The 26751-nt window shown below is 36.7% G+C and overlaps 1 protein-coding gene across 2 annotated transcripts; it reads right to left on the bottom strand.

Annotated features, from left to right (window-relative positions):
• Positions 1-1508: 1508 nt before the first annotated feature.
• On the bottom strand, positions 1509-15301 carry LOC6583665 (CD151 antigen). Of its 2 annotated transcripts, XM_015163010.3 has the most exons (7): positions 15261-15301; positions 14634-14755; positions 4126-4212; positions 3859-4050; positions 2179-2274; positions 1822-2118; positions 1509-1757 (listed from the first exon to the last, which is right to left on the bottom strand). In XM_015163010.3, the coding sequence occupies exons 3-7, from the start codon at positions 4201-4203 to the stop codon at positions 1710-1712; spliced, it is 711 nt and encodes a 236-aa protein (XP_015018496.1). In that variant the 5' UTR covers positions 4204-4212; positions 14634-14755; positions 15261-15301; the 3' UTR covers positions 1509-1709. The 2 variants fall into 2 exon arrangements, with proteins under 2 accessions (XP_015018496.1, XP_002009330.1); XM_002009294.4 differs by lacking the exon at positions 14634-14755 and having other exon boundaries at positions 15261-15281.
• Between the last annotated feature and the right edge of the window lie 11450 nt (positions 15302-26751).

The following is a 26751-nucleotide window of genomic DNA, read 5'->3' as shown; positions in this document are numbered from 1 at the left end:
ATCTAAAATTGTGTGAACGATTTAGAGTTCGAAATACGAATTGCAGAATCGCATTTACATACATAGCAATATTGAATTAGCTAACTAAACTAATACTTTTGATATTTGTTTTTTTACTTGCATGATTTTTATGTCATCTTGACCTCTATATGTATGAACATATGCTTATTTTAAAAATTGCATATGAACATATGTATGTATATGCTTTGGAATATTTCGGGTTGCAGACTATAAATATATACTTCAAATGGGACATGAAATACACATGTCATATTAAGTCATAAAGGCCCATTCGACAGTCACTTTACAATGCAAACCATACATAATTTACAAACTATTAAATCGCGAGACAATTATCTTCCCATTCCATACATACATACCCATATGCAAATGTATATACATATACATATGTATATACATGTATGTATGTATGTTTGTGAGCACAAAATCGACCAAATGCAAATGCTGGGCTTTAAAATTACTACAAGCAGCAAGAGTTACGCACACAGGCCACTAATGCTCATGTTTCCAGAGACTGCAAGTGTGTGTGTCTGTGTGCACACTCGTCGCGAAAGCATTTCCATGAGTATCAACGCTTTCATACCCTTCTCACGAATAACCATACAAACGCTTACGTTTTGTTTGCATGAGCGTGACAAACGCTTTTATGATTAGGTATCCCCTTCACTTCAAAGGGAAAGAGCTGGGATCATCGCGAACAAAATTCAATTTTTGTGCGCTGCTGATTTCGGTGATTTGAGAGACCAAAGAGAGAGATAGAGTGAGAGAGAGAGTGGGACAAATAGCGCATAGCCTTGCTTCATATAAGAATGGGACCAGTTCGTTTGAGCGCTCGCAACGAACTGACTTTGTAGTGTTGTATTTTCCCTGCTCGAGCCGTAAGAGACGGAGCCGAGCAACTACGAAGGTGAGTAGTCCCTCATGCACATTTTTTCGGTGGTGAAAAAGTTTGTTGTACATGTCTCATCTATGTGTTCTTTGGTCAGTGGTCTTATATATAATGTGATCGACGCGTTCATAAATACGGACAGACCGACGGATAGACAGACGGACAAATTCAAATTTTGAATGGGCTCAGAGTAAATGTACGCATTTCAGTGTTATTATCATCTACAAGAAAAATTAATAAACAATTATGGTCCCGTAGTAAGCCTACACTGCAGCCAGTCACACATTTGCAGGCATTTATGCCTGTGTCTTTGAGTGTGCATGTGCGAATAATTATTGAAATATCATTTGCTCGAAGGGTTCAGGGGATCTCGTAGTCGAGCAGTGTCGACTAAAACTTTCTTACTTGTTTAGTTTTGTTCAGGGTGGTTGAGCACTCCCGACTAGAGTTTGATTACTTGTTTTTATAGGTCTATCTTGAAGAGTTCAAGATATCCCGTAGTCGAGCCGTCTCAACTAGAGATTTATTACATGTTTCGAAATATTATGATATCTCATTATTATTATTATATTAATAGAAATTAAAACAGGATTATATGTAACAAAAAATAACGAATTGACAAACCACTATGTATTTATAAGAGTAAATAATTAATTATGTACATAAGCATATATAAATTTTACAAAAGCGACAACTTTTGCATAACAAATCTTACATATCATACACTCGGATAATACTTTATGATAACATTATTTAATAAACAGGTGTTCCCTTGACCTCGGCAATGTCCAAAAATATGTTATTCAATCATATTGAATAACAAACAAGAGAAAATCATACCAAAGATCTGAAAATCAATGTACATAATAAGACAAAGACAGCATAAGCATAAATATAGCTAAGGCACATACCATAAGTATAGCGACGGCTATAGATGTGCCTCCAATAACAGCTGCATGATCGCGTATGAAATTTGTAGCCACATACAAACAGCCTTGATTATACAAATTCGTTATATTGGGAAAGAGAGCGCATTCTTTGCGTTGTCCTCCAAACAGTTCTTGACAGCATGATTCTGGCACAAGTCCATATCGATTCCAATCGTGCCAAGTATCTACGCCACAGCATTGTAAACGTTCTTGTGTTAAGTCCCAAGCCTGGGTAATTTCTCGCCGACTACCATACAAAGCCATTGTGGAACGCATTTCCTAATTGAACACAAGGTTTACACTTTTCCACATCTCATATTATGGTCCTGATATATTTACCTGACGCATAGTTTGCTGCACTCGTTCACGAAAAACGTAGCCCAAAACGCCGCCAATTAGCATGGTAACGAAAACCAAAGCAACGATGATGAAATACTAAGGATTGTAATGGAAAATCAGATTATCATCTGAATTGTATTAAGTAACAAGTAAGAAGACTCTAGTCGAGACTGCTCGACTAGGAGATACCCTGAACCCTCTAATCTGATATTCTAATCACTCTGCACATCTTTTCGGCATACATACATTCACACGCACGTATTGGAACGCGCTCTGCTAACTCCGCAGTAAGCAGCGACTGCGCTTGGGCTGCGCTGCAGTGTGGGCAACATTATAAGAATTTATTTGTTGAATAATTTAATTTCTAGACGTACAATCTTAATGAAACTTTCAGAGCGTAATCATATGGTGAAAATGTATGTACATTTCAAAGCACACGTCTCTAGTACTTGAAATACGCCTTTTACAAAGGTGAGGGTGAGGGGGTGGATATAGGGGTGGGGGTAAATTACAACTAAAATCGAAATTATATAAAATATATAAGTCTACATTTAAAATTTGCAAGCTCTAGCTCTAAAGGTGTAGGAGATATGATTAAATAACTAGCTTTCGATAAGGTTTTTAATCGATAATAAAATATCGGGAGTAGTTATCGATATAAAAAGAAAAACTTGATATGCGCGTGATACACACGGACCTAGGAAAAAAAAATTTCAAGTCTCTAACTCTTATATCTTCTGAGATCGACGCGTTCATACATATGGACGGACGGACGGACGGATGGACGGACATACAGACGGACAGGGCCAAATCGACTCATCTCGTCGCCCTGATCAAGAATATATATACTTTGCGGGGTCTGCCACGCCTCCTTCTGCCTGTTACATACTTTTAACAAAACCATTATACCCTGATTTCCCATTTTCAATGGGTTCAGGGTATAATAAGTAAATAAATAAAATGGAGTACTTTTCATGTAATGTTCATTGCATTACAGGCAGTAGAAACTTAAAACTATAACTGTATTAATTAGTTTTGTGCAATGTCCGTCTGTCCGTATGTAATAGTTTATTTCGGCGCTATTTAAGCTAGAGACTTTGGACCACAAACTCGTGTATATCTCCGATTAATAAAGTGTTAAAATTTTCTCGATCCGCTAGGAGCGTAGCAAATCAAAATGAATTTTCCGATATACCATCATATTAGTTGAAGAGCTAGAAATATAAAATGTAGATCCTCGTCGACCACCCAATATTAAAAGCGACGGTAGATATCTAGGCCCATTAGGGGCGTAGCAAATCTAATGTGATGATTCTATAAAGACTGATAAAAAATTAGATGTCGCACTAGGGGCGTAGCAAATCGGACCCGAAGATGTAGTGATTTTTCAAATTCTGCTATATTTCAGGCACTATTGATGCTAAAGACCTGAAATTTTGTATATATACGCGGGTTGACCACTCAAGACCAGGAGGGTAGAAAATATTGCATTTTCCGCAGTATTAGGAGGTAAACTTAGCTACTAAATTGCTGATGGGATGTAAATGAGTAACCTGCAGTTGGTAACGCCCGACTGAAACATTCGTACATTCTTATGTGAGTTCTCTTGTTTATAATTGATAATTTGAATACTATTAGACCTTCAGATTAATTATTTATGTAAGTAACTACAATACTTACCGATAAGAGCAAGCACTTAACTTCCTTTCCAGCGCCTACACAACCAAGAAATGAAACTAAACATATAATGACAGAAGTGACCAACAGAACATAGACAGCACCGGAGAAAAGATTTGTCCCCAGCAATTCATTGACAAAGCTTCTATCAATTAAAGTCCAGAGAGTAAGACTGAATACAATAGCTCCTCCCACCTACAAAACGAAATTTTGAAACATAAATTTTAAGATGTACTTAATATCCCTTGATAAAAGGATGATACAACTTACAAACATAACAAAGTTCGCTATAAACAGACTGTATTTCACGAATTGGCCACAGCAGTCCATGCGTGAACTAAACCCCATCTTGTCCTCCTGTAATAAAAATTATATAATTGCAAATTAGTATACCCTGAACCCATTGAAAATGGGAAATCAGGGTATAATGGTTTTGTTGAAATGTATGTAACAGGCAGAAGGAGGCGTGGTAGACCCCACAATTTGGACCTGTCCGTATGACTGTCCGTCTGTCCATATGTATGAACGAGTCGATTTCAGAAGATATAAAAGCTAGACTTAAATTTTTTTCAAATGCCGTATATATAGCGAGCATATCGAGTTTATCTCCAAAAATCGATAACTCATCTCATTATTTTGTTATAAAAAACCTTATCGAAAATCAGCTATAAATTTATATCTCCTGCATCTTTAAGGCAAAGTGTCCAAATTTTAAATATATATTTAGATGCATTTTATACAATTCCGATTTTTGTTAAAATTTACCCCCCACCCCTATATTCTCCCCTCACCATTACGTTTGTAAAAGGCGTATCTCAAATACTAGAAACTTATGCATTAGCAAATGCATGCATATTCATGTTATAATCATAATCTGAAAGTTTCGTATGTCCACAAGAAAAGTTATTATACCCTGAAGTCATTGAAAATGGGAAATCAGGGTATTATGGTTTTGTTAAAAGTATGTAACAGGCAGAAGGAGGGGTGGCAGACTCAAAGTATATATATTCTTGATCAGGGCGACGAGCTAAGTCGATTTAGTCCTGTCCGTCTGTCTGTCCGTCCGCCTGTCCGTCCGTCCGTATGTATGAACGCGTTGATCTCAGAAGATATAAGAGCTAGAGACTGAAATTTTTTTTTTCTAGGTCCGTGCATATCACGCGCATATCGAGTTTTTCTCTAAATAGCGATAACTACTCCCGATATTTGATTATCGATTAAAAACCGTATCGAAAGCTAGTTATTTAATTATATCTCCTATACTTTTAGAGCTAGAGCTTCCACATTTTAAATGTACACTTATATGCATTTGATACAATTTCGGTTTTTGTTTTGTTTACCCTCCACCCCTATATTTACCCCCTCACCACCATTTTTGTAAAAGGCGTACTTCAAATACTAGAGACTTGTGCTTTGGCAAATGCATACATATCTATGTTATAATCATAATCTGAAAGTTTTATGAAGAAAGTACATCCACAATAAAAGTCGCTATTGAAACTAGAGTCTTGAAATTTGGAACACATACTCGTGTATATCTCAGATTTATAAAGTGTTAAAATTTTCCCGATCCCGATTTTTCCCGATTAGGGGCGTGGCTAATCGGAAAATGCATTTTCCGATATACCAGATATCATGTTTGTTGAAGAGCTAGAAAGCTGAAATTTGGTATGTAGGTCCGCGTCGACCACCCAATATCACGAGCTATGGCGGATAAATCTCCGCCCATTAAGGGCGTGGAAAATCGGATAAAACTGTATCTCTTAAAGTTTTAAGCCTAGAATGCTGAAATGTTGCACGTAAGCTGATGTTTTGATTCTGTAAAAATTTATATATCTACGCCTATTAGGGTCGTAGCAAATGGGATCTGAAGATATAGTGATTTTTCGAATTCTGCTATATTTTGGGCACTATTGACGGACGAGTTATCGAAAAAAGATGTTAAACTTGTAGTGCGTATGGTACACACGAGTATGCATGCCAAATTTCAGCTCTCTAGCTCTTAATCTTCTGATATCGGTTTGCTAATACGGACGGACGGAGAAACGGACAGTGCTATATCGACTTAGATCGTCATCCTGATCATGAATATATATATACTTTATGGAGTCTGCTACGCTTGTCTTCTGCCTGTTACATACATTTCAACAAACCATTATACCCTGATTTCCCATTTTCAATGGTATAACATATTAATATTAGAAGACTCCAGTCGAGACTGCTCGACTAGGAGATACCCTGAACCCTCCAAGCTGATATTCTAATCATTCTGGACTTCTTTTAGGCACAGATACATACACATGCACTTATAAGCACGCGCTCTGCTAACTCCGCAGTAAGCAGCGGCTGCGATTGGGCTGCGCTGCAATGTGGGCAATATTATGAGAATTTATTTTTTGAATAATTTCTTTTGTAGATTTACAATCTTAATGAAACTTTCTAGTACTTGACAATTGAATTACAAATTGGTGGCGAAGCGGGCGTGGTATTCAAAATATGTAAATCTATCTATATATATATAAGAGAGTTGTGTAAAAGTGCTCCTCCACTTATAACTCGAGATCTGCTGGACCAATTTTCATGGTTTTCGATTTGTTGGATTTGTCTACGCTACGAGTAGGATACAAGATCTTAAAAATACTGAAAAAATTTGACGAATACTTGAAAAACGCGATTTTTCCCTAAAGATTCAAAATTCCATTTATACTCAGTAGGCTTGATAACAGTGACAGTTTTCGGTCCTGCTCTCATATTATACAATAGTATAGAAGTAAATAAAAAAGTGTAGTCTACGGCACAGCCTCAGGCGAACCTGACTATTCATAAAAAAAATCACATTTGATAAAAATAATACGCGTGCGTACAGAAGCTAAATATCTCGAAAGTTCAGGTATTTGTTTGTCTCAAACATAAATTTGTGTAAATTATTTATATTTATATTTCTCGATTGTTCAGTGTTACTATTGATAAAAATGCCGCGTCCTAGAAGATCTAATCTTTCCCGGCAGACCCATAATGCAATTAGGCATCGGAATATCGCGTGTCAATTATCTGACGAAGAACAAGAAATCGCCCGAGAAAGGCGCCGCGTTAGTACCCAGTAAAGAAGGGCCGTAATTCGTGCTCTCAAAGAGAGGCAGCCCGTGAAACGGCAATAAGAAATGGTTCAAGGATTGATTTGAATCGAGCAGCGTTTCGATATGATTGCACTATTGACTACAGCTTGAATCGTTAAGTTTGCATTGGTCCAATGGACGTTGTTTGCCAGCATTGTGGCGCATTGAAGTTTGCTGGTGAAACGCCCGGTTTGTGCTGCCTTAGTGGTAAAGTGACATTGCCATTAGTGGTCCCGCCACCAGAGCCATTGCGTTCCCTGCTTTATGGCGAAGCACTAGAATCACGACATTTTCTAGCGAACACTCAAAACAAAACAAAAATGCCTGTTTCCAAATGACTTCATTTGGGCAGAAATTATTGGAGACGGATATAATCCGACATTTAAGGTAATTTACGTTAAACATTTTATTTTCTATGATTGTAAAAAAATTTTGAATGTAATGATTTGCTATCGCATTGGATCATTGCAACCTAATGAAGATGCACAGCACAAATTCTTGCAAATATACTTCATGGGAAATATGGAAGAACAAGGGATCAAGGGATCAACACAGCTACGAAAAGAGCAATTCTCCAAGATTTACAGCAAATGCTTCATGAACATCATGCCATGGTCAAGCTGTTCAAGACTGCTTTAGAGCGCATGCTAAGAGATGACTATAAAGTAGTAATCAGAGCAGATAAAAGACCAGCTGGAGCACACGATTCAGTACTGGGAAACTACAAAGAATATCTTAAACGCACCATTCATATGACGCTTTACAATACCCGCTGATGTTTTGGCTAGGAGACGATGGATACCACTTTAATATCAAAATGATTAATCCATTGAATGGTAAAATCATTGTTTTCATTTTAACTTTATATACATTTCATTCTGTTTGCTTTTGGTACACAAAAAAAGTTATCACTCTTAATTTAGTAGAGAGTAGCTGTAAGAGTCGTAAACCTATTAGGGGTTCTAAAATACAATTTTTACGATCAATAAATCACAGCGCCAATCTTTGGCTATTTGTGGCCTCAATCTAGAAAATGCGTGTTTTTCTCATGGTCAATTGTACGTGGCATGCTCACGGTTTGGCAAACCATCTGCATTGTTTGTTCTTGCACCTGACCAAAAAACGAAGAATGTCGTTTACCACAAGGTGCTTGAATGAAAATCCGATTAATAAATTAATCAGAGTGTATCCCAACCTGAACAACATAATCGAAAAATCGACTTGGGTTTTTCAGCCTAATTTTAACACTTTTAGACCTGGAGACTTCAAATTTAAGTTGTATATAAAGTTAATGGATACAAAGATTTTGTAATTTACAGATTTTGGATACCACGCCCCATTCTCCCCCAATTTGTAAAAAACGCATTTCAAGTACTAGAGACTTGTGCTTTAGAAATTACACATATTTTAACCATATGATTACGCTTTGAAAGTTTCATTAAGATCGTATGTCTACAAAAGAAATTATTCAACAAATAAATTCTCATAATATTGCCCACATTGCAGCGCAGCCCAAGCGCAGTCGCTGCTAACTGCGCAGTCAGCAGAGCGCGTGCTTATAAGTGCATGTGTATGTATGTGTGCATAAAAGAAGTCTAGACTGATTAGAATATCAGCTTGGAGGGTTCAGGGTATCTCCTAGTCGAGCAGTCTCGACTGGAGCCTTCTTACTTGTTTACCTAGAAATAATTGATGGGGCAATGCAACGTTTGCCGGGCCAGCTAGTACATATATAATTTATACAATTTATATAAATATATTATATATTTATATCCGTATATTTAATACCGGCTTCTGCTGCTAGGATCAGCGCGACTTTTCTCACATTCTTAGAATTTCGATTGATTTCTGGACTTTCTAGCCGTTATTGTAGTTTTGTCTGATGATGCTCTCTTAATAAGCTATTCTATTTTAGCAACTGTCTGGTCAAGCGAAGCAGTGGTGCGAGTGCTAAGGGCGACGCAAATTATGCTAGAGTAGGGGAGGTCCGAAACCTCTTCGATGTTTTTTTTTTTTTTTCATACATATTTCGCTTTTTATAAAATAGATATTTTATTGGGAAGGCGCGAGCTTGAATGAATGGCACTTAATACTCTTCTTTTTCTTAGTCGAATAATTTTATAAGTTTAAATTTGTTTCTTCTTAAATAGCCCTCAAATACATATACGCAAATACGTACATATGAATATATGTATATGTCAATCTGCACGCATAGCATCAAGCATTCCAGCCTTATACACGCGCTCATTTGTATGTGTGTATGTATGTATACATAAATGGGTACTCTAGCATATTCTAAGAATCTCGCTGCGATTGATTTGTCTTTGCATTGTTTTTGAATTTCCAGCCGCTACACTGGCTTTTCTTTGCTATGTGGCGTCATAACAATAATGTGATTTTGTTTTAACTACTGTTAATCGAAACGACTCGGTTGTAAATTGCAAATTTTTATACTCATTTACGAAAGTGAGTCAGTATATTGGTTTTGTGTAATGTCCGTCTTGCTGTCCGTCCGTCTGTTCGTATGAACGCAATAAGTACAGGAGGAGATTCAGAAAATGTTGGTCGATTGACTATTTTACCAGCGACATACACAGGTAGCCCGCGTCATATGCATGAATATGCGCAAGATGCAATGACATATGTAAATCTTTGACTATTTGTGGCCTCAATCTAGAAAACGCGTGTTTTTCTCATGATTAATTGTACGTGGCATGCTCACGTGTTGGCAAACCATCCGCATTATTTGTTCTTGCACCCGACCAAGAAACGAAGAATGTCGTTTACCACAAGGTGCTTGAATGAAAATCCGATTAATAAATTCATCAGAGTGTATCCCAACCTGAACAACATAGCTTTCAACAATTTTTTACCTAGAAATAATGGATGGGGCAATGCAACGTTTGCCGGGTCAGCTAGTTAAAAATAAAAAAATCTTTGTATCAATTAACTTTATATACAACGCAAATTTGAAGTCTCCAGGTCTAAAAGTGTTCAAATTAGGCTGAAAAAACAAAGTCGATTTTTCGATTATTCTCGATAAAAAAGTTATCGGATGAGTTATCGAAAAAATATGATTAACTTGTACTGCCTATGGTATACACGAGTATGCATGCCAAATTTCAGCTCTCTAGCTCTTATATCTTCTGAGATCATTTTCCTTATACGGACGGACGGACAGACGGACAGGACTATATCGACTCAGCTCGTCGCCCTGATCAAGAATATATATACTTTATGGGGTCTGCGATGACTCCTTCTGTCTGTTACATACTTTTCCCAAAACCATTATACCCTGATTTCCCATTTTCAATGGGTTCAGGGTATAAAAAAATATCGAAATGTTTCGAGGCTGCCCTACTCTAACATAACTTGCGCCGCCTTTAGTACCCGCGCCACTGCTTTGCTTGATCAGCTATTAGCTAAAATGGAATAACTTAATAATGGCTAGTAAATCTATAAATCAATCGAAATTCTAAGAAACGCGCGCTTCTGTCTGTACGCATAAAATACACGATGATTGTGTGCACATGTATAGGAAAATCGCGCTGATCTGCTGCTAGTTTGGAGCTGGTATCCAACATAGGTATATAAATCAGAGCTCTCAAATGAGAGTTGATCGTTTTTTCGTATATGCTCTGCTTCGTATCATAACCGAAAAGCTTGTGCAGTCACGATCTCGCTCTGAGCACTCTTAATTATACCCTGAACCAGTGTTGCCAAATCAGCTTTTTTCCCGAAAAATCTGGCTTTTTTGAAAAGCCGATTGCGGGAAAAATTCCAAAACAGCGGACAGCGGGAATTCTGGAATAATTTGCTTTATTTCCGCTTTTTTATTTATTGAAGAAATTTTCGTATTTTGTATGGATAATTCGTATGAAGAATGAAGTTTTCTTCATTGTAGTTAAATTAAAACCAAATAGTTCAGTAATTCAATTTTCAATGAACGAACCAAGCGGTAATAATATGGAACTAACTAAACTAGGATATGATTTATATTTAATTCAGAACAACCTATTGTGAACAACAATATCGAACTTTTTGATTCTATGTAAATGAAACGAAAAGATTAAAAAATGTATGCAACTCTTTTGATAGCGTGTAGTACAAGAATTTATGTGTTTAAGGTTGCCGACAACAATAGTGAAAAATGTTGATTCCTTTTCATGCATATATATTTTTGGAGAACATTGATAGTATTGAACCCCAATATAAGAACATCCACCCAATTCAATAGGAAACTACTCAAGACGCTACAGAGTTTTGAGTTGAGAAGCGTGTTCTAAGGGTTTGATAGGATATAAGAAATTTAGGAACTTGGCCACTTTTGCATTGTTTTCTTTGCCAATGCCCAAGTGGGTAACATTTTTCGTCAGATCAATACTGCGATGCTTAACTCAATTTCAAGCATCTGGTGAAACATATATTATAAAACTTCACAGATACGGCTTGCGGTGTTTGAAGAAATGATGCCATGATTATAAGTTGTTAAAAATATATTTAAATATCAATCAAATCAAAGTAAAAAACATCAGCTTTTTTTCCGATTTTTTTTCACAAAACTTCGGCTTTTTTCAAAAGTATCTTCCCACTAAAAACAGCTTTTTTGGGTCAACAAAAATTGGCAACACTGCCCTGAACCCATTTTCAATGGGAAATCAGGGTATAATGGTTTTGTTGAAATGTATGTAACAGGGAGCAGGAGGCGTGGCAGACCCCACAAAGTATATATATTTTTGATCAGGGCGACGAGCTGAGTCGATTTGTCCCTGTCCGTCTGTCCGTATGTTTGAACGCGTCGATTTCCGAAGATATAAGAGCTAGAGACTTCAATTTTTTTTTTTTATGTTCGTACAAACGAGGAAACGAAAACATAAACAACTGTCTCGCTCAGAGCGCGAGCGAGCTAAGCCAGACGCGACAAAAACAGTTTCTGTCTGAGTTTTTTTGACTGTGTCAGTGAAAGACACTTATTTGCAGACAACGAAAAAGTGTTAACAGTTATTTGCGAGCTATGTTTTTTATCGATAAAAACCCTTATCGAAAATAAAATTATATCTCCTACACCTTTATTGCTAGTCTCCAAATTTTTTATGTATGCTTATATGCAATTTATGCAATTTCGGTTTTTGTTAAAATTTACCCCCCACCTCTATATTCAGCCCCTCACCATCACTTTTGTAAAAAGCGTATTTCAAATACTAGAGACTTGTGCTTTGGCAAATACATGCATATCCATGTTATAATCATAATATAAGTATCATTAAGATCGTAAGTCCACGAAAAAAGTTATTAAACGCCCATGCGCGGGTATATGTGTGTGTGTGTGTATGCATGCCTGTGTGTGCGTGTGTCTTGTATAAGTAGAAAGACGCGAAAAATAATTGAAATATCTATTGCTCCAAGGGTTCAGGGGATCTCGTAGTCGAGCAGTCTCGACTAGAGCTTTCTTACTTGTTTTCTTTAGAATCTGTTTCGGTCAGATGCATTGCAATGACTCATTCGTGTGACGCTCTCAAATGAGTGTCGCGTAAAGACTAATACGATTTTCCCTCACACAAAGATAACTAACACAACTCAGCAAAAGACAGTTTGACTAAAAAACTCAACAGAAACTATCTTTGCCTTCGTGTGCATGTAAATACATGCATAAATACATACAAAAAGAACGCAACAATCGCGCGTGATTATCCATACAAATGCAACTGACAGTTTGCTTCATTTAACTCAAGCAAACGATCAGTGTTTGACTTGAGCGAAACGAAAACAGAAATAACTGTCTCGCTCAGAGCGCGAGCGAACTAAGCCAGACGCGACAAAAACAGTTTCTGTCTGAGTTTTTATACCCTGAACCCATTGAAAATGGGAAATCTGGGTATAATGGTTTTGTTAAAAGTATGTAACAGGCAGAAGGAGGCGTGGCAGACCCCACAAAGTATATATATTCTTGATCAGGGAGACGAGCTGGCCCTGTCCGTCTGTCTGTCCGTCCGTCCGTATGTAAGAACGCGTCGATCTCAGAAGATATAAGAGCTAGAGTCTTGAAATTTTTTTTCCTAGGTCCGTGTATATCACGCGCATATCAAGTTTTTCTTTATATATTGATAACTACCTCCGATAATTTATTATCGATTAAAAACCTTATCGAAAGCTAGTTATTTAATTATACCTCCTACACCTTTAGAGCTAGAGCTTGCAAATTTTAAATATAGACTTATATGTATTTTATATAATTTCGATTTTTGTTGTAATTTACCCCCCACCCTTATACCCACCCCCGCACCCTCACCTTTGTAAAAGACGTATTTCAAGTACTAGAGACTTGTGCTCTGGAATGTTCATACATTTTTACCATATGATTACGCTCTAAAAGTTTCATTAAGATTATACGTCTAGAAATCAAATTATTCAACAAATAAATTCTTATAATGTTGCCCACACTACAGCGCAGCCTAAGCGCAGTCGCTGCTTACTGCGCAGTTAGCAGAGCGCGTTCTAATACGTGTGTGTGTATGTATGTGTGTCGAAAAGAAGTGCAGACTGATTAGAATATCAGATTAGAGGGTTCAGGGTATCTCCTAGTCGAGCAGTCTCGACTAGAGTCTTCTTACTTGTTTGAATTTGAGAATGATTTGAATTTGAAATAAAATTTCTTTGTGTATATGTATATACAGAGGTGGTCAAAAGTATTTACACAACGAACATTTTTCTACATGCTCTGCCTAAAGAGCTTTTTTTTGTTGTTTTCGTTCGCCGTTTTTGAAAAAAAGCTTTTGTGGCATAAAGCCTATTCTATGTAGAAGCGATCGGCTGAAGAAATTGCTAAAATAACGGTACATGCTAATAAATAGAGCGAAAAGAACAATTACTTAGAGGTTGTCAAAAGTATTTACACACATTTTTTTTGCGTCTTTAGTATTTACACAAAACTTAAACAATGTTTATTGCTATTGTTTAATGTTATTTCTTTTGTATTTTTGTTTTATATAACTAAGGGCTTATTTATTTAAGTTTGTGTTTAGTTATTTCTGCTTTTACTTCAATTACAGCCCGATGCCTTGCTGGAATTGATGCCACCAAGGATCGGGCAAAGTCAATTGTTAATTTCGACCAAATTTCGGAAATTTCCTTGATGATATCGTCCAGTTTCGGTCCTTGTTTTGATTATGTCAGTGAAAGACACTTATTTGCAGACAACGAAAAAGTGTTAACAGTTATTTGCGAGCTATGATATAAATATGTAATATATATATATATATATATATATATATATAGCAATAGCTATCGATGATTTTCCAATTTTAATGGGATCATGTTCTGTTGCACACTAGACATGAAAATTGCACTGTATTCTCTGGTTGACAACGTTTGGGCTGTTTAATAAGTTCTACACAATTTCCAGATCTTATCCAAAGCATCGTATGTACATATATCCGCAAAAGCGTCCCTTATGTTGGTTTGAGTTCCGAGTGGATTAAAATCGCCTAAAATCTAACCCAACCATTTCTTTGAAGTGTGCGACTACTTTCAGTAATTGCTGAAAACTGTGGAGATCGACGCATTCGAACAGAGCTTGTACATTTAACACAACCATTATATGTACCCTAGCTATAAATAATAATAAATAATTTTAGTTATGTGATATGTATGTAAATTACTTACTTTTTTACCTTCCGTTATCACAAAGGAAGTTTTTTTTAAGTAACCAATTTTGACGATCTTGCAATAACTTTACGATAAACAATATTAAATTGAACTAAGTAATTTTCAAATAGTTCATAACACTGCAATAGATAACATAATTAATATGCATACAACACATATAATTAATATACATACATATGTATTTATGTATTTGGGTTGCATGGTTAAGATTGTGATATATGTATGTAGGTACATACATACACACATATTTGTAGGTGTCTAAATACATATACATATATAAATGTGTAATTATATAATATATGTAAATATGTACATATGTATATACAATTATTTTTTATCAACATAAAAGGTTAATCAACTACTTAAAACAGCATTATTATTATTATTATTATTATTTTTTTTTTTTTTTTTTTAAATAGAATATGTTAGTATGCGCTTTAGAACTAAAAAAATTATGACACATACGCTCTCAAATATTTAAAGGAATTAATCTAAATAAAAAAAATTTGTTTAAATTTGCACTTTGTTTAATCATAAATGTATCCTAGTGGTATGACTGCTTTTATATGTATGCCTGTATGTACATGCATGTGTATGTATGTTCATATGTAAATTTATTTTTACCGTCAAGCTTTGTATTTGAATTTGCTTTCACAATATTTCACAGATAATATTTTAATATTTTGCGTTGATCACTATTATCTTAAACTTTATTAATTAAATACACAATTTATAAATATCTATTTTGAAACTATTTTGAAAAACTAGGCGTCGACTCAGTGTATAATTTTGTCAAACGTATTTATCGAACGAACGCTTGCTTGGAACTGGTTATGAGAACAGTTTGTAAGCTTGGTTTTTTATTAGTTTCTTTGACAATGAGCTTCGTTGTTGTATTGCTTGCTTGTATCAAAACAAAATAAAAACAATACACATTGGAGCATTGAAGGTGCAAATGAGACAGACAATCAGACCGTGAGACATCAAGCTAGAGAGCTATACATACATACATATGTATGTATGTACATACATATTCAGCTTCACTTACAAACCGCAAATACTTTTGGCTTAGTATTTGTTAATATTTTGTTGGTTCACTTTGTGAAAATGTGTAGAGTAAACAAAACATGTTTTTGGTGCGGTCTTTTAATATAAGCATCGTCATTGTCTAATTTTATGTAATTTTTGCACAGCTCGCACATGAATGCTGAAATTTCCTATTTTATTTTTCATTACACTAATAAAATTGGAATTGTTAAATTTGGTTTCATATAAGTACATATCACCGTAAATCTCTTATATAGTCTAATCCTGTTCATACTAAATACTCCATAAAGCTAAAATTTGTATTTGGTTTTATGAAATACGCTGAACCCCCAAATTTCGAATTTGGATAGTTGAATTAGAGTTGAGTTACTAGTAATCTCCTCTATCGATGACCCAAAAATAATTGTAACGCTTTTTGAAGGGCGTGGAATTTCGAAAAATACCCTGCGATTCGGTCGTTCTAAAAACTGGCCAAACCTTAGACCACTTCGGCATTTGTAGTGTCAAATTGCTATATTTATATGCGTTTGCCATCTATATATCTATATATACATACATGTATATAATAAAACGGAAGGAAAAATTTCTATGGAATTCAAAATAACAATGTAAATTAAATTGTACATCTTGGAAAAAATTAAAAGTAATTAAAAATTTTCTGCTGGGCTCAAAATACGTGACTCATATATTTATATAAATATATAATAGTTCCACAAAACATTAAAATGAGCAGCATTCGGAGATTCCTCTATTTCGTTTTTTCAAACATACAATTTATGTTTCCACTGTATTCGTATATGTGTAAGTAATTTACTTGTTACCTGAATCCACCAGTTTTGAGAACAATTAGATGAGGTAGCCTAATTAGTGTTTACAAACCCATAAAAGTGCTTATATGCGTTACTCAAAAAGAATATAATAAATACTGAATTTGTATTTCAGCTGAGGTTATCCGACAGATTAGTAAATAGGTTTGGTATACTAATTCTAAAACAATAAATGATAGACGCTACCAGCTAAGAAATACTAATTATTTGAATCTATTGAAAATAAAAATAAACAAGTAAGAAGGTTGCAGTCGGGCGATACCGATTGCAGAATACTCATTCACAGCCCAAGTTCATTTAATTTGGAAAATAATCGATAGCTATTGACTTTTATATCTAGTACATCTTTGGAGCTAGGATCTTCAAATTACAATTTTTATTAAGCTAGGTACACACGATGCAAACAATTTGCAGCAAGTTAAAAATAATTTGCAGCAAAAGTTTGCACAAATGCTCACACCAATGCAAATATTGCATACAAATTACTTGCTTCAGTCAATTTTTGTTTTGCACGCAAACTTAGGCATGGCTATTTCGTGCAATATATTGCATTAATGTCTACACGTGTTTTCATTTTTATACCCTGAACCCATTTTCAATGGGAAATCAGGGTATAATGGTTTTGTTGAAATGTATGTAACAGGCAGAAGGAGGCGTGGCAGACCCCACAAAGTATATATATTCTTGATCAGGGTGACGAGCTGAGTCGATTTGGCCCTGTCCGTCTGTCTGTCCGTCCGTCTGTCCGTATATATGAACGCGTCGATTTCAGAAGATATAAGAGCTAGAGACTTAAAATTTGTTTTTAAAATGTCCGTATTTACAGCGCGGATATCGAGTTTATCATTAAAAATCGATAACTCATCCCGATCTTTTTTTATCGCTAAAAAACCTTATCGAAAACCAGTTATTGAACAATTAAGTTCTCATAGTAAGCGCACATTGCCGCCCATGCGTGTTTATGCTTGTGTGTGTATGTGTGTGTAAGTGTTTGTGTATGTGTGTGTGTGCGTGTTTCTTGTGTAAGCTGAAAGACGGGAAAAATTATTGAAATAGCTATTGCTCCAGGGGTTCAGGGGATCTCGTAGTCGAGCAATCTCGACTATTGCTTTCTTACTTGTTTGTTTTTGTTTGCACGGCTTGCAAGTGACACTCATTTGCAAGTTCCATTGAATTGAAAAATTCAAGGAATAACGACGTGTTTATATTATGTCGGCTCAAAAATCGAAAGTTGCTCCTGTTGCTATATTAGCAATTTTGATGAAACGAAAAAAAATGAGAAGATCAAAGTCTGCCAAATAAACAAAAAAAAGTGTTGGGTGAAGGAGTGGATTTCTAAAAGAGATGAAAAAGGAGTGCATCAGAACCTTTTAAAAGAGCTGCAATATGACGATGAAAAAAACTTTTACAATTTTCGCATGTCACTCAGTGATTTCAATTTTTATACCCTGAACCCATTTTCAATGGGAAATCAGGGTATAATGGTTTTGTTGAAATGTATGTAACAGGCAGAAGGAGGCGTGGCAGACCCCACAAAGTATATATATTCTTGATCAGGGTGACGAGCTGAGTCGATATAGCCCTGTCCGTCAGTCTGTCTGTCCGTCCGTCTGTCCGTCTGTCCGTATGTTTGAACGCGTCGATTTCTGAAGATATAAGGGCTAGAGACTTCAAATTTTTTAAAAAATGTCCGTAATTACAGCGCGGATATCGAGTTTATCATTAAAAATCGATAACTCATCCCGATCAATTTTTTTTATATCGATAAAAAACCTTATCGAAACCCAGTTATAAAATTATATCTCCTACACCTTTAGAGCTAGAGCTTGCAAATTTTAAATGTAGACTTATATGTATTTTATATAATTTCTATTTTTGCTGTAATTTACCCCCACCCCTATATCCACCCCCTCACTCTCACCTTTGTAAAAGGCGTACTTCAAGTACTAGAGACTTGTGCTTTGGAATGTACATACATTTAAACAATATGATCTGAAAGTTTCATTCATTGTACGTCTAGAAATTAAATTATTCAACAAATAAATGCTTATAATGTTGCCCACACTGCAGCGCAGCCCAAGCGCAGTCGCTGCTTACTGCGCAGTTAGCAGAGCGCGTTCTAATACGTGCCGAAAAGAAGTGCAGAGTGTTTAGAATATCAGATTAGAGATTTAATTGCAGAAATCAACTTGCTGCAAATTGTTTGCATCGTGTGTACCTAGCTTTATACATGAACCCATTTTCAATGGGAAATCATGTTTGTTGAAGAGCTAGAAAGCTGAAATTGAGTATGTAGGTCCGCGCCGACCACCCAAGATGACAAGCTGTATCTCCTAAAGTTATAAACCTAGAATGCGGAAATTTTGCATTATTCCCCTATATAAACAAGTAAGAAAGCTATAGTCGAGACTGCTCGACTACGAGATCTCCTGAACTCTTGGAGCAATAGCTATTTCAATAATTTTTCGCGTCTTTCAGCTTACACAAGAAACACGCACACACACACACACACACATGCACGCACACACAGGCATACATACACACACAAACGCATACACACACACATACACAAACACATACACACACATACACAAAATCATACACACAGAAGCACCCACGCATAAACACGCATGGGCTGCAGTGTGCGCTTACTATGAAAACTTAATTGTTTCACTTTTCTTGCGAACATACGATCTTCATGAAACTTTTATATTATGAATATAACAAACATATGCATGTATTAGCAACGCACAAGTCTCTAATATTTGAAATACGATTTTTAAAATATGTGGGTGAGGGACTGGATATCGGGGTGGCGGGTAAATTTTTGACAAAAATTGAAATTCTATAAAGTAAATACGAATCTATATTTCAAATTGGGCGACTCTAGCTTTAAAGATGTTGCAGATATAAATTTATTACTAGTTTTCGATAATGTTAAGAACATTATAAATAACGGGACAAGTTATCGAGTTTTAAAGCAAAACTCGATATGCGCGTGGTATACACGGACCTAGGAAAAAAATTGAGATCGACGCTTTTAAACATACGGACAAACGGACAGGGCTAAATCGATTTTTAAAATTTTAACAAAAATCGAAATTTCATAAAGTACATATCTATATATATAAAAGAGAGTTGTGTAAAAGTGTCTTAGCACTTAAAACTCGAGATCTGCTGAACCAATTTTCATGGTTTTTGATTTGTTGGATTTGTCTCCTCCACGAGTAGGTCAGTAGATCTTTAAAATACTGAAAAAAATTTGACGAATACTTGAAAAACGCGGTTTTTTCCCTAAAGATTCAAATTTCCATTTATACTCAGTAGCCTTGACAACAGTGGCAGTTTCGGTCCTGTATGGAAGTAAATAAACAAATGTAGTCAGTCAGTCTACGGCACAGCCTCAAGCAGACGTGACTATTCAACAAAAAAAAAAAAAAAGACTATTCAACAAAATTAAAAAAAAAAAAAAAAAAAAAGACTATTCAAAAAAAAAAAAAAAAAAAAAAAAAAAACAAAAAAAAAAATTTTTTTTCCAAATCAAAAAAAAAAAAAAAAAAATATTTCAAATCAAAAATCTGCAAAACTTCAAAAAAATCAAAAGATTAAAACCTGACTGTTCAAAAAATAAATAAAAAATTCAAAATTCGAAATTAAAAAAAAAAATAAGTTAATTATTAAAAAGTGTATTTTTGGCTTTTTATATTTTTGGACTTTTAAACTTTATAAATATTTCAAATCAAAAATCTGCAAAAATTAAAAAAAAACAAGTAAGAAAGCTCTAGTCGAGACTACTCGACTACGAGATCCCCTGAACCCTTGGAGTAATAGCTATTTCAATAATTTTTCGCGTCTTTCAGCTTACACAAGAAACACGCACACACACACACACACACGCACGCACGCACGCACACACAGGCATACATACACACACATACATACAAACATACACACACACACACATACACATACACAAACAATTACATACATATACACACACACAAGCATAAACACGCATGGGCGGCAGTGAGCGCTTACTATGAGAACTTAATTGCTTAATAACTTTTTTGTGGACGTACGATCTTCATGAAACTTTCAGATTATGATTATGACATGGATATGCATGTAATTGCCAAAGCACAAGTCTCTAGTATTTGAAATACGCTTTTTACAAAAGTGAGGGTGAGGGGGTGAATTTAAGGGTGGGGGGTAAATTTTAACAAAAACCGAAATTGTATAAATTGCATATAGGCATACATTAAAATTTTGGAGACTCTAGCAATAAAGGTGTAGAAGACATAATTTTATAACTGGTTTTCGATAAGGTTTTTTATCGATAAAAAAAGATCGGGATGAGTTATCGATTTTTAATGATAAACTTGATATGCGCGCTGTAATTACGAACATTTTAAAAAAAATTTGAAGTCTCTAGCTCTTATATCTTCTGAAATCGACGCGTTCATACATACGGACAGACGGACAGACGGACGGACGGACGGACGGACAGACGGACAGACGGACAGACAGACGGACAGGGCCAAATCAACTCAGCTCGTCGCCCTGATCAAGAATATATATACTTTGTGGGGTCTGCCACGCCTCCTTCTGCCTGTTACATACATTTCAACAAAACCATTATACCCTGATTTCCCATTGAAAATGGGTTCAGGGTATAAAAAATCAAAAGATTAAAACCTAACTAATCAAAAATAAATAAAAAATTCAAAATTCGAAATTAAAAAAAAACAAGTAAGAAGACTCTAGTCGAGACTGCTCGACTAGGAGATACCCTGAACCCTCTAATCTGATATTCTAATCACTCTGCACTTCTTTTCGGCACACGTACATACACATCTACGTATTAGAACGCGCTCTGCTAACTGCGCAGTAAGCAGCGACTGCGCTTGGGCTGCGCTGCAGTGTGGGCAACATTATAAGGATTTATTTGTTGAATATTTTAATTTCTAGACGTACAATCTTAATGAAACTTTCAGAACATAATCATAATATTCAAATATATGTACATTCCAAAGCACAAGTTTCTAGTACTTGAAATACGCCTTTTACAAAGGTGAGGGTGAGGGGGTGGATATAGGGGTGGGGGGTAAATTACAACAAAAATCGAAATTTTATAAAATGCATATAAGTCTACATATAAAATTTGGAAGCTCTAGCTCTAAAGGTGTAGGAGGTATAATTAAATAACTAGCTTTCGATAAGGTTTTTGATCGATAATAAATTATCGGGAGCAGTTATCGATATAAAAAGAAAAACTTGATATGCGCGTGTTATACACGGACCTAGGAAAAAAAAATTCAAGTCTCTAGCTCTTATATCTTCTGAAATCGACGCGTTCATACATACGGACGGACGGACGGACGGACGGATGGACGGACGGACGGACGGACGGACGGACAGACAGACGGACAGGGCCAAATCGACTTAGCTCGTCGCCCTGATCAAGAATATATATACTTTGTGAGGTCTGCCACGCCTCCTTCTGTCTGTTACATACTTTTAACAAAACCATTATACCCTGATTTCCCATTTTCAATGGGTTCAGGGTATAAAAAGTAAATTATTAAAAAGTGTATTTTTGGCTTTTTATATTTTTGGACTTTTAAACTTTATAAATAATAATTGTGCGCGTGCGTACAAAAGCTAAATATCTCGAATGTTCAGGTATTTGTTTGTCTCAAACATAAATTTGTGTAAATTATTTATATTTATATTTCTCGATTGTTATACCCTGAACCCATTTTCAATGGGAAATCAGGGTATAATGGTTTTGTTGAAATGTATGTAACAGGCAGAAGGAGGCGTGGCAGACCCCACAAAGTATATATATTCTTGATCAGGGCGACGAGCTGAGTTGATTTGGCCCTGTCCGTCTGTCTGTCCGTCTGTCCGTCTGTCCGTATGTATGAACGCGTCGATTTCAGAAAATATAAGAGCTAGAGACTTCAAATTTTTTTTAAAATGTTCGTAATTACAGCGCGCATATCAAGTTTATCATTAAAAATCGATAACTCATCCCGATCTTTTTTTATCGATAAAAAACCTTATCGAAAACCAGTTATAAAATTATATCTTCTACACCTTTATTTCTAGAGTCTCCAAAATTTTAATGTATGCCTATATGCAATTTATACAATTTCGGTTTTTGTTAAAATTTACCCCCCCTCCTTAAATTCACCCCCTCACCCTCACTTTTGTAAAAAGCGTATTTCAAATACTAGAGACTTGTGCTTTGGCAATTACATTCATATCCATGTCATAATCATAATCTGAAAATTTCATGAAGATCGTACGTCCACAAAAAAGTTATTAAGCAATTAAGTTCTCATAGTAAGCGCTCACTGCCGCCCATGCGTGTTTATGCTTGTGTGTGTGTATATGTATGTAATTGTTTGTGTATGTGTGTGTGTGTGTATGTGTGTATGTATGTGTGTGTATGTATGCCTGTGTGTGTGTGTGTGTGTGTGTGTGTGTGTGTGTTTCTTGTGTAAGCTGAAAGACGCGAAAAATTATTGAAATAGCTATTACTCCAAGGGTTCAGGGGATCTCGTAGTCGAGTAGTCTCGACTAGAGCTTTCTTACTTGTTATACCCTGAACCCATTTTCAATGGGAAATCAGGGTATAATGGTTTTGTTGAAATGTATGTAACAGGGAGAAGGAGGCGTGGCAGACCCCACAAAGTATATATATTCTTGATCAGGGTGACGAGCTGAGTTGATTTGGCCCTGTCCGTCTGTCTGTCCGTCTGTCCGTCTGTCCGTCCGTCCGTCTGTCCGTCTGTCCGTCTGTCCGTATGTATGAACGCGTCGATTTCAGAAAATATAAGAGCTAGAGACTTCAAATTTTTTTTTAAATGTTCGTAATTACAGCGCGCATATCAAGTTTATCATTAAAAATCGATAACTCATCTCGATCTTTTTTTATCGATAAAAAACCTTATCGAAACCCAGTTATAAAATTATATCTTCTACACCTTTATTGCTAGAGTCTCCAAATTTTTAATGTATGCTTATATGCAATTTATACAATTTCGGTTTTTGTTAAAATTTACCCCCCCACCTCTAAATTCACCCCCTCACCCTCACTTTTGTAAAAAGCGTATTTCAAATACTAGAGACTTGTGCTTTGGCAATTACATGCATATTCATGTTATAATCATAATCTCAAAGTTTCATGAAGATCGTACGTCCATAAAAAAAGTTATTAAACAATTAAGTTCTCATAGTAAGCGCACCCTGCAGCCCATGCGTGTTTATGCGTGGTTGCTTGTGTGTGTATGTGTTTGTGTATGTGTGTGTGTATGTGTGTGTGTATGCGTTTGTGTATGTATGCGTGTGTGTGTGTATGTGTGTCTGTATGCGTGTGTGTGTATGTATGCCTGTGTGTGCGTACGTGCGTGTGTGTGTGTGTGTGTGCGTGTTTCTTGTGTAAGCTGAAAGTCGCGAAAAAGTATTGAAATATCTATTGCTCCAAGGGTTCAGGGGATCTCGTAGTCGAGCAGTCTCGACTAGAGCTTTCTTACTTGTTTTATATGGTTTTGTGCGAGGGCAGTATTACTATTAATAAAAATGCCGCGTCCTAGAAGATCTAAACTTTCCCGGCGGACCCATAATGCAATTAGGCAACAGAATATCGCGAGTCAGTTATCTGACGAAGAGCGAGAAATCGCCCGAGAAAGGCTCCGCGTTAGTACCCAGCAAAGAAGGGCCTTAATTCGTGCTTCTCAAAAAAAGACAGCCCGTGAAATGGCAATAAGAAATGGTTCAAGGATTGATTTGAATCGAGAAGCGTTTCGATATGATTGCACCATTGACTATAGCTTGAATCGTTAAGTTTGCATTGGTCCAATGGACGTTGTTTGCCAGCATTGTGGCGCATTGAAGTTTGCTGGTGAAACGCCCGGTTTGTGCTGCCTTAGTGGTAAAGTGACATTGCCATTAGTGGTCCCGCCACCAGAGTCATTGCGTTCCCTACTTTTCTAGCGAGCACTCAAAAATACAATGCCTGTTTCCAATTCGGTGCAGAGACAAATCCAACAAATCAAAAACCATGAAAATTGGTGCAGCAGATCTCGAATTATAAGTTTTGTAACAAACTCTACTTTGTTTTACATATATAGAGACTGTTAGGCGGTACGAAGTTCGCCGGGACAACTAGTAAATCTATATTAACAACTAAGAAAACTCTAGTCGAGAGTGCTCGATTAGATACTACCCTGAACCAAACTAATAAAAATGCCCATTTAGTATGGCTAAAATTTCAATGTCGATGTATTTAAAAATATAAATGAAATAGAAAACTCATTTAATAAAATATATAAATATTTTGAAACAATTAAAAAAATTACCATTAGTTGCACGCTCGGGATTCGAACCCGAGACTGCTCGATCGAGCGTCACGCCCCTACTTACTACACCACCTCACTTTTGCAAGCTGCGCTTGCAAGACAGAAATAGATTCACTGCTGCAGCGCCATCTAGCAAAACTAAACCAAACTAATTGCTGATGTGATTAAAAGAATCTCCTAAAATAACCAAATGGTTAAAATTTCAATTTCGGTGTATTTAAAAAGAAGTAAGAAAGCTCTAGTCGAGACTGCTCGACTATGAGATCCCCTGAACCCTTCGAGCAATAACTATTTGAATCATTTTTCACGTCTTTCAGCTTACACATGACACACGCACACGCACACACACACACACACACACACATACACACACATACATACATACACACACACACACACACGCACCCACACACATACACATTGAGGCTATCAAATAGCTTCGGCCAGCTTTTGGTGGACAGCAAAGAGCTACTGTTGCTCTTCCAATTGGGAAAGCTAAAACTCTGCTCGAGCTGTCCAAAATTAGAATAGGTTGGGTAGTATGCCGTATCCGAGCTGTGGAACAGCCTAAACGCTGTTTTAAGTGCCTCGATTACGGTCATATGGCAGCAAACTGTCCTAAAAGGCGCCTGTTTCAGGTATGGAGAGATAGGTCACAGTGCAAAAGCATGCACCAAGCCACCAAAATGTAGCCTCTGCATCCGGAAAGGAGAAAAGCAGACGGACCATTCAGCAGGCAGCTTCAAGTGCCCATCCTACCGTGAAGCTGCTCGTAAAATGAAATGTTAAGGTTCTTGCAGCTTAACTTAAATCATTGTATTGCTGCCCAAGATCTTCTAGAGCAGACCATTAGGGAAAAATGTATAGACGTAGCTTTTCTCAGTGAGCCTCACCACTGTATAACCAGCTGCCCTAGGACATGGTCAACAGACGTTAATGGCAAAGCTGCGTTGTGGGTATGCGGCAACTCAACGAACGTACTTTCGAATGTTAAGTCATTCAATGGGTTCGTACGTAGCCGATATGGCAACTTATGGCTTTACAGTTGCTATCTGGCCCCCAGCATGCAGCTCAATGAATTCACGACGGTGCTCGACGAGCTTGCCGAGGATGCTAGGGGTCGGAAGGCCATTATAGCTGGAGATTTTAACTCCTGGGCGTTAGAATGGGGTAGCCTCACAACAAATGCCAGAGGTCGTATCCTACTGGAGATCTTCGCGACACTAGATGTTGCACTGCTCAACACTGGCCTCGAGTACACCTTCAGTCGGGCGGGATACGGATCTATTATCGACATTACTTTTGTCACTTCATCCCTCTTTCGGGGAGCAACATGGAGCCATTGCGATAGCTATACGGGCAGCGATCATTTCGGCACTTCTATTCACAACAGGTGAGCCACCTGCCAGGGCTGACGCCCTGGAGGGAGTCGTATCGGCTAGATACTTTTGATCCCGCGGTCTTTTCAGAGGCCATTCAGTTTCTGGGCACAATTGGTAATGCTGAGGCCAGAGCATGCCAAATGGTGGCCCAAATACAGAGTGCCTGCAATAGCAGCATGTTACGCCGCAAGCAGTTCACGCGGCAACAAGAGCCTACGTATTGGTGGAATGCACAAATAGGTGACATTCGTCGCAAATGCATCCAGGCGAGAAGAAGCTACCAAAGGGCTCGCGGTAGGTCTACGTTTTTTGAGAAACAGTTAGCTTACCAGGCAGCTAGAAGACAGCTGAAGAAGGCCATTCGGGCAAGCAAAAGAGAATGCTTTTTAGAGTTGTGCGACTCAGCCGAATATGACCCTTGGGGCAGGGCATATAAGATAGTAGTTAAAAGACTATACGCAGGTAGACAGGTGCAGCCTACTAAATTGTTTTA

Source organism: Drosophila mojavensis, unplaced genomic scaffold (genome assembly GCF_018153725.1).
Source record: "Drosophila mojavensis isolate 15081-1352.22 unplaced genomic scaffold, ASM1815372v1 contig_74, whole genome shotgun sequence".
In the NCBI taxonomy this organism is placed as follows: Eukaryota; Metazoa; Arthropoda; class Insecta; order Diptera; family Drosophilidae; genus Drosophila; species Drosophila mojavensis.
The sequence above is the reverse complement of the archived record's forward strand: the minus strand, read 5'-3'. Positions and strand labels throughout refer to the sequence as shown.

Excerpts from the sequence above, each read along its gene's own strand:
- LOC6583665 (XM_015163010.3), bottom strand. The coding sequence starts at position 4,203 with ATGGGGTTTAGTTCACGCATGGACTGCTGTGGCCAATTCGTGAAATAC. Across the intron at positions 4,051-4,125 it reads TAGCGAACTTTGTTATGTTT|GTGGGAGGAGCTATTGTATT; the intron begins GTAAGTTGTATC and ends TTCGTTTTGTAG. Across the intron at positions 1,758-1,821 it reads TAGCCGTCGCTATACTTATG|ATCTTTGGTATGATTTTCTC; the intron begins GTATGTGCCTTA and ends ATTGATTTTCAG.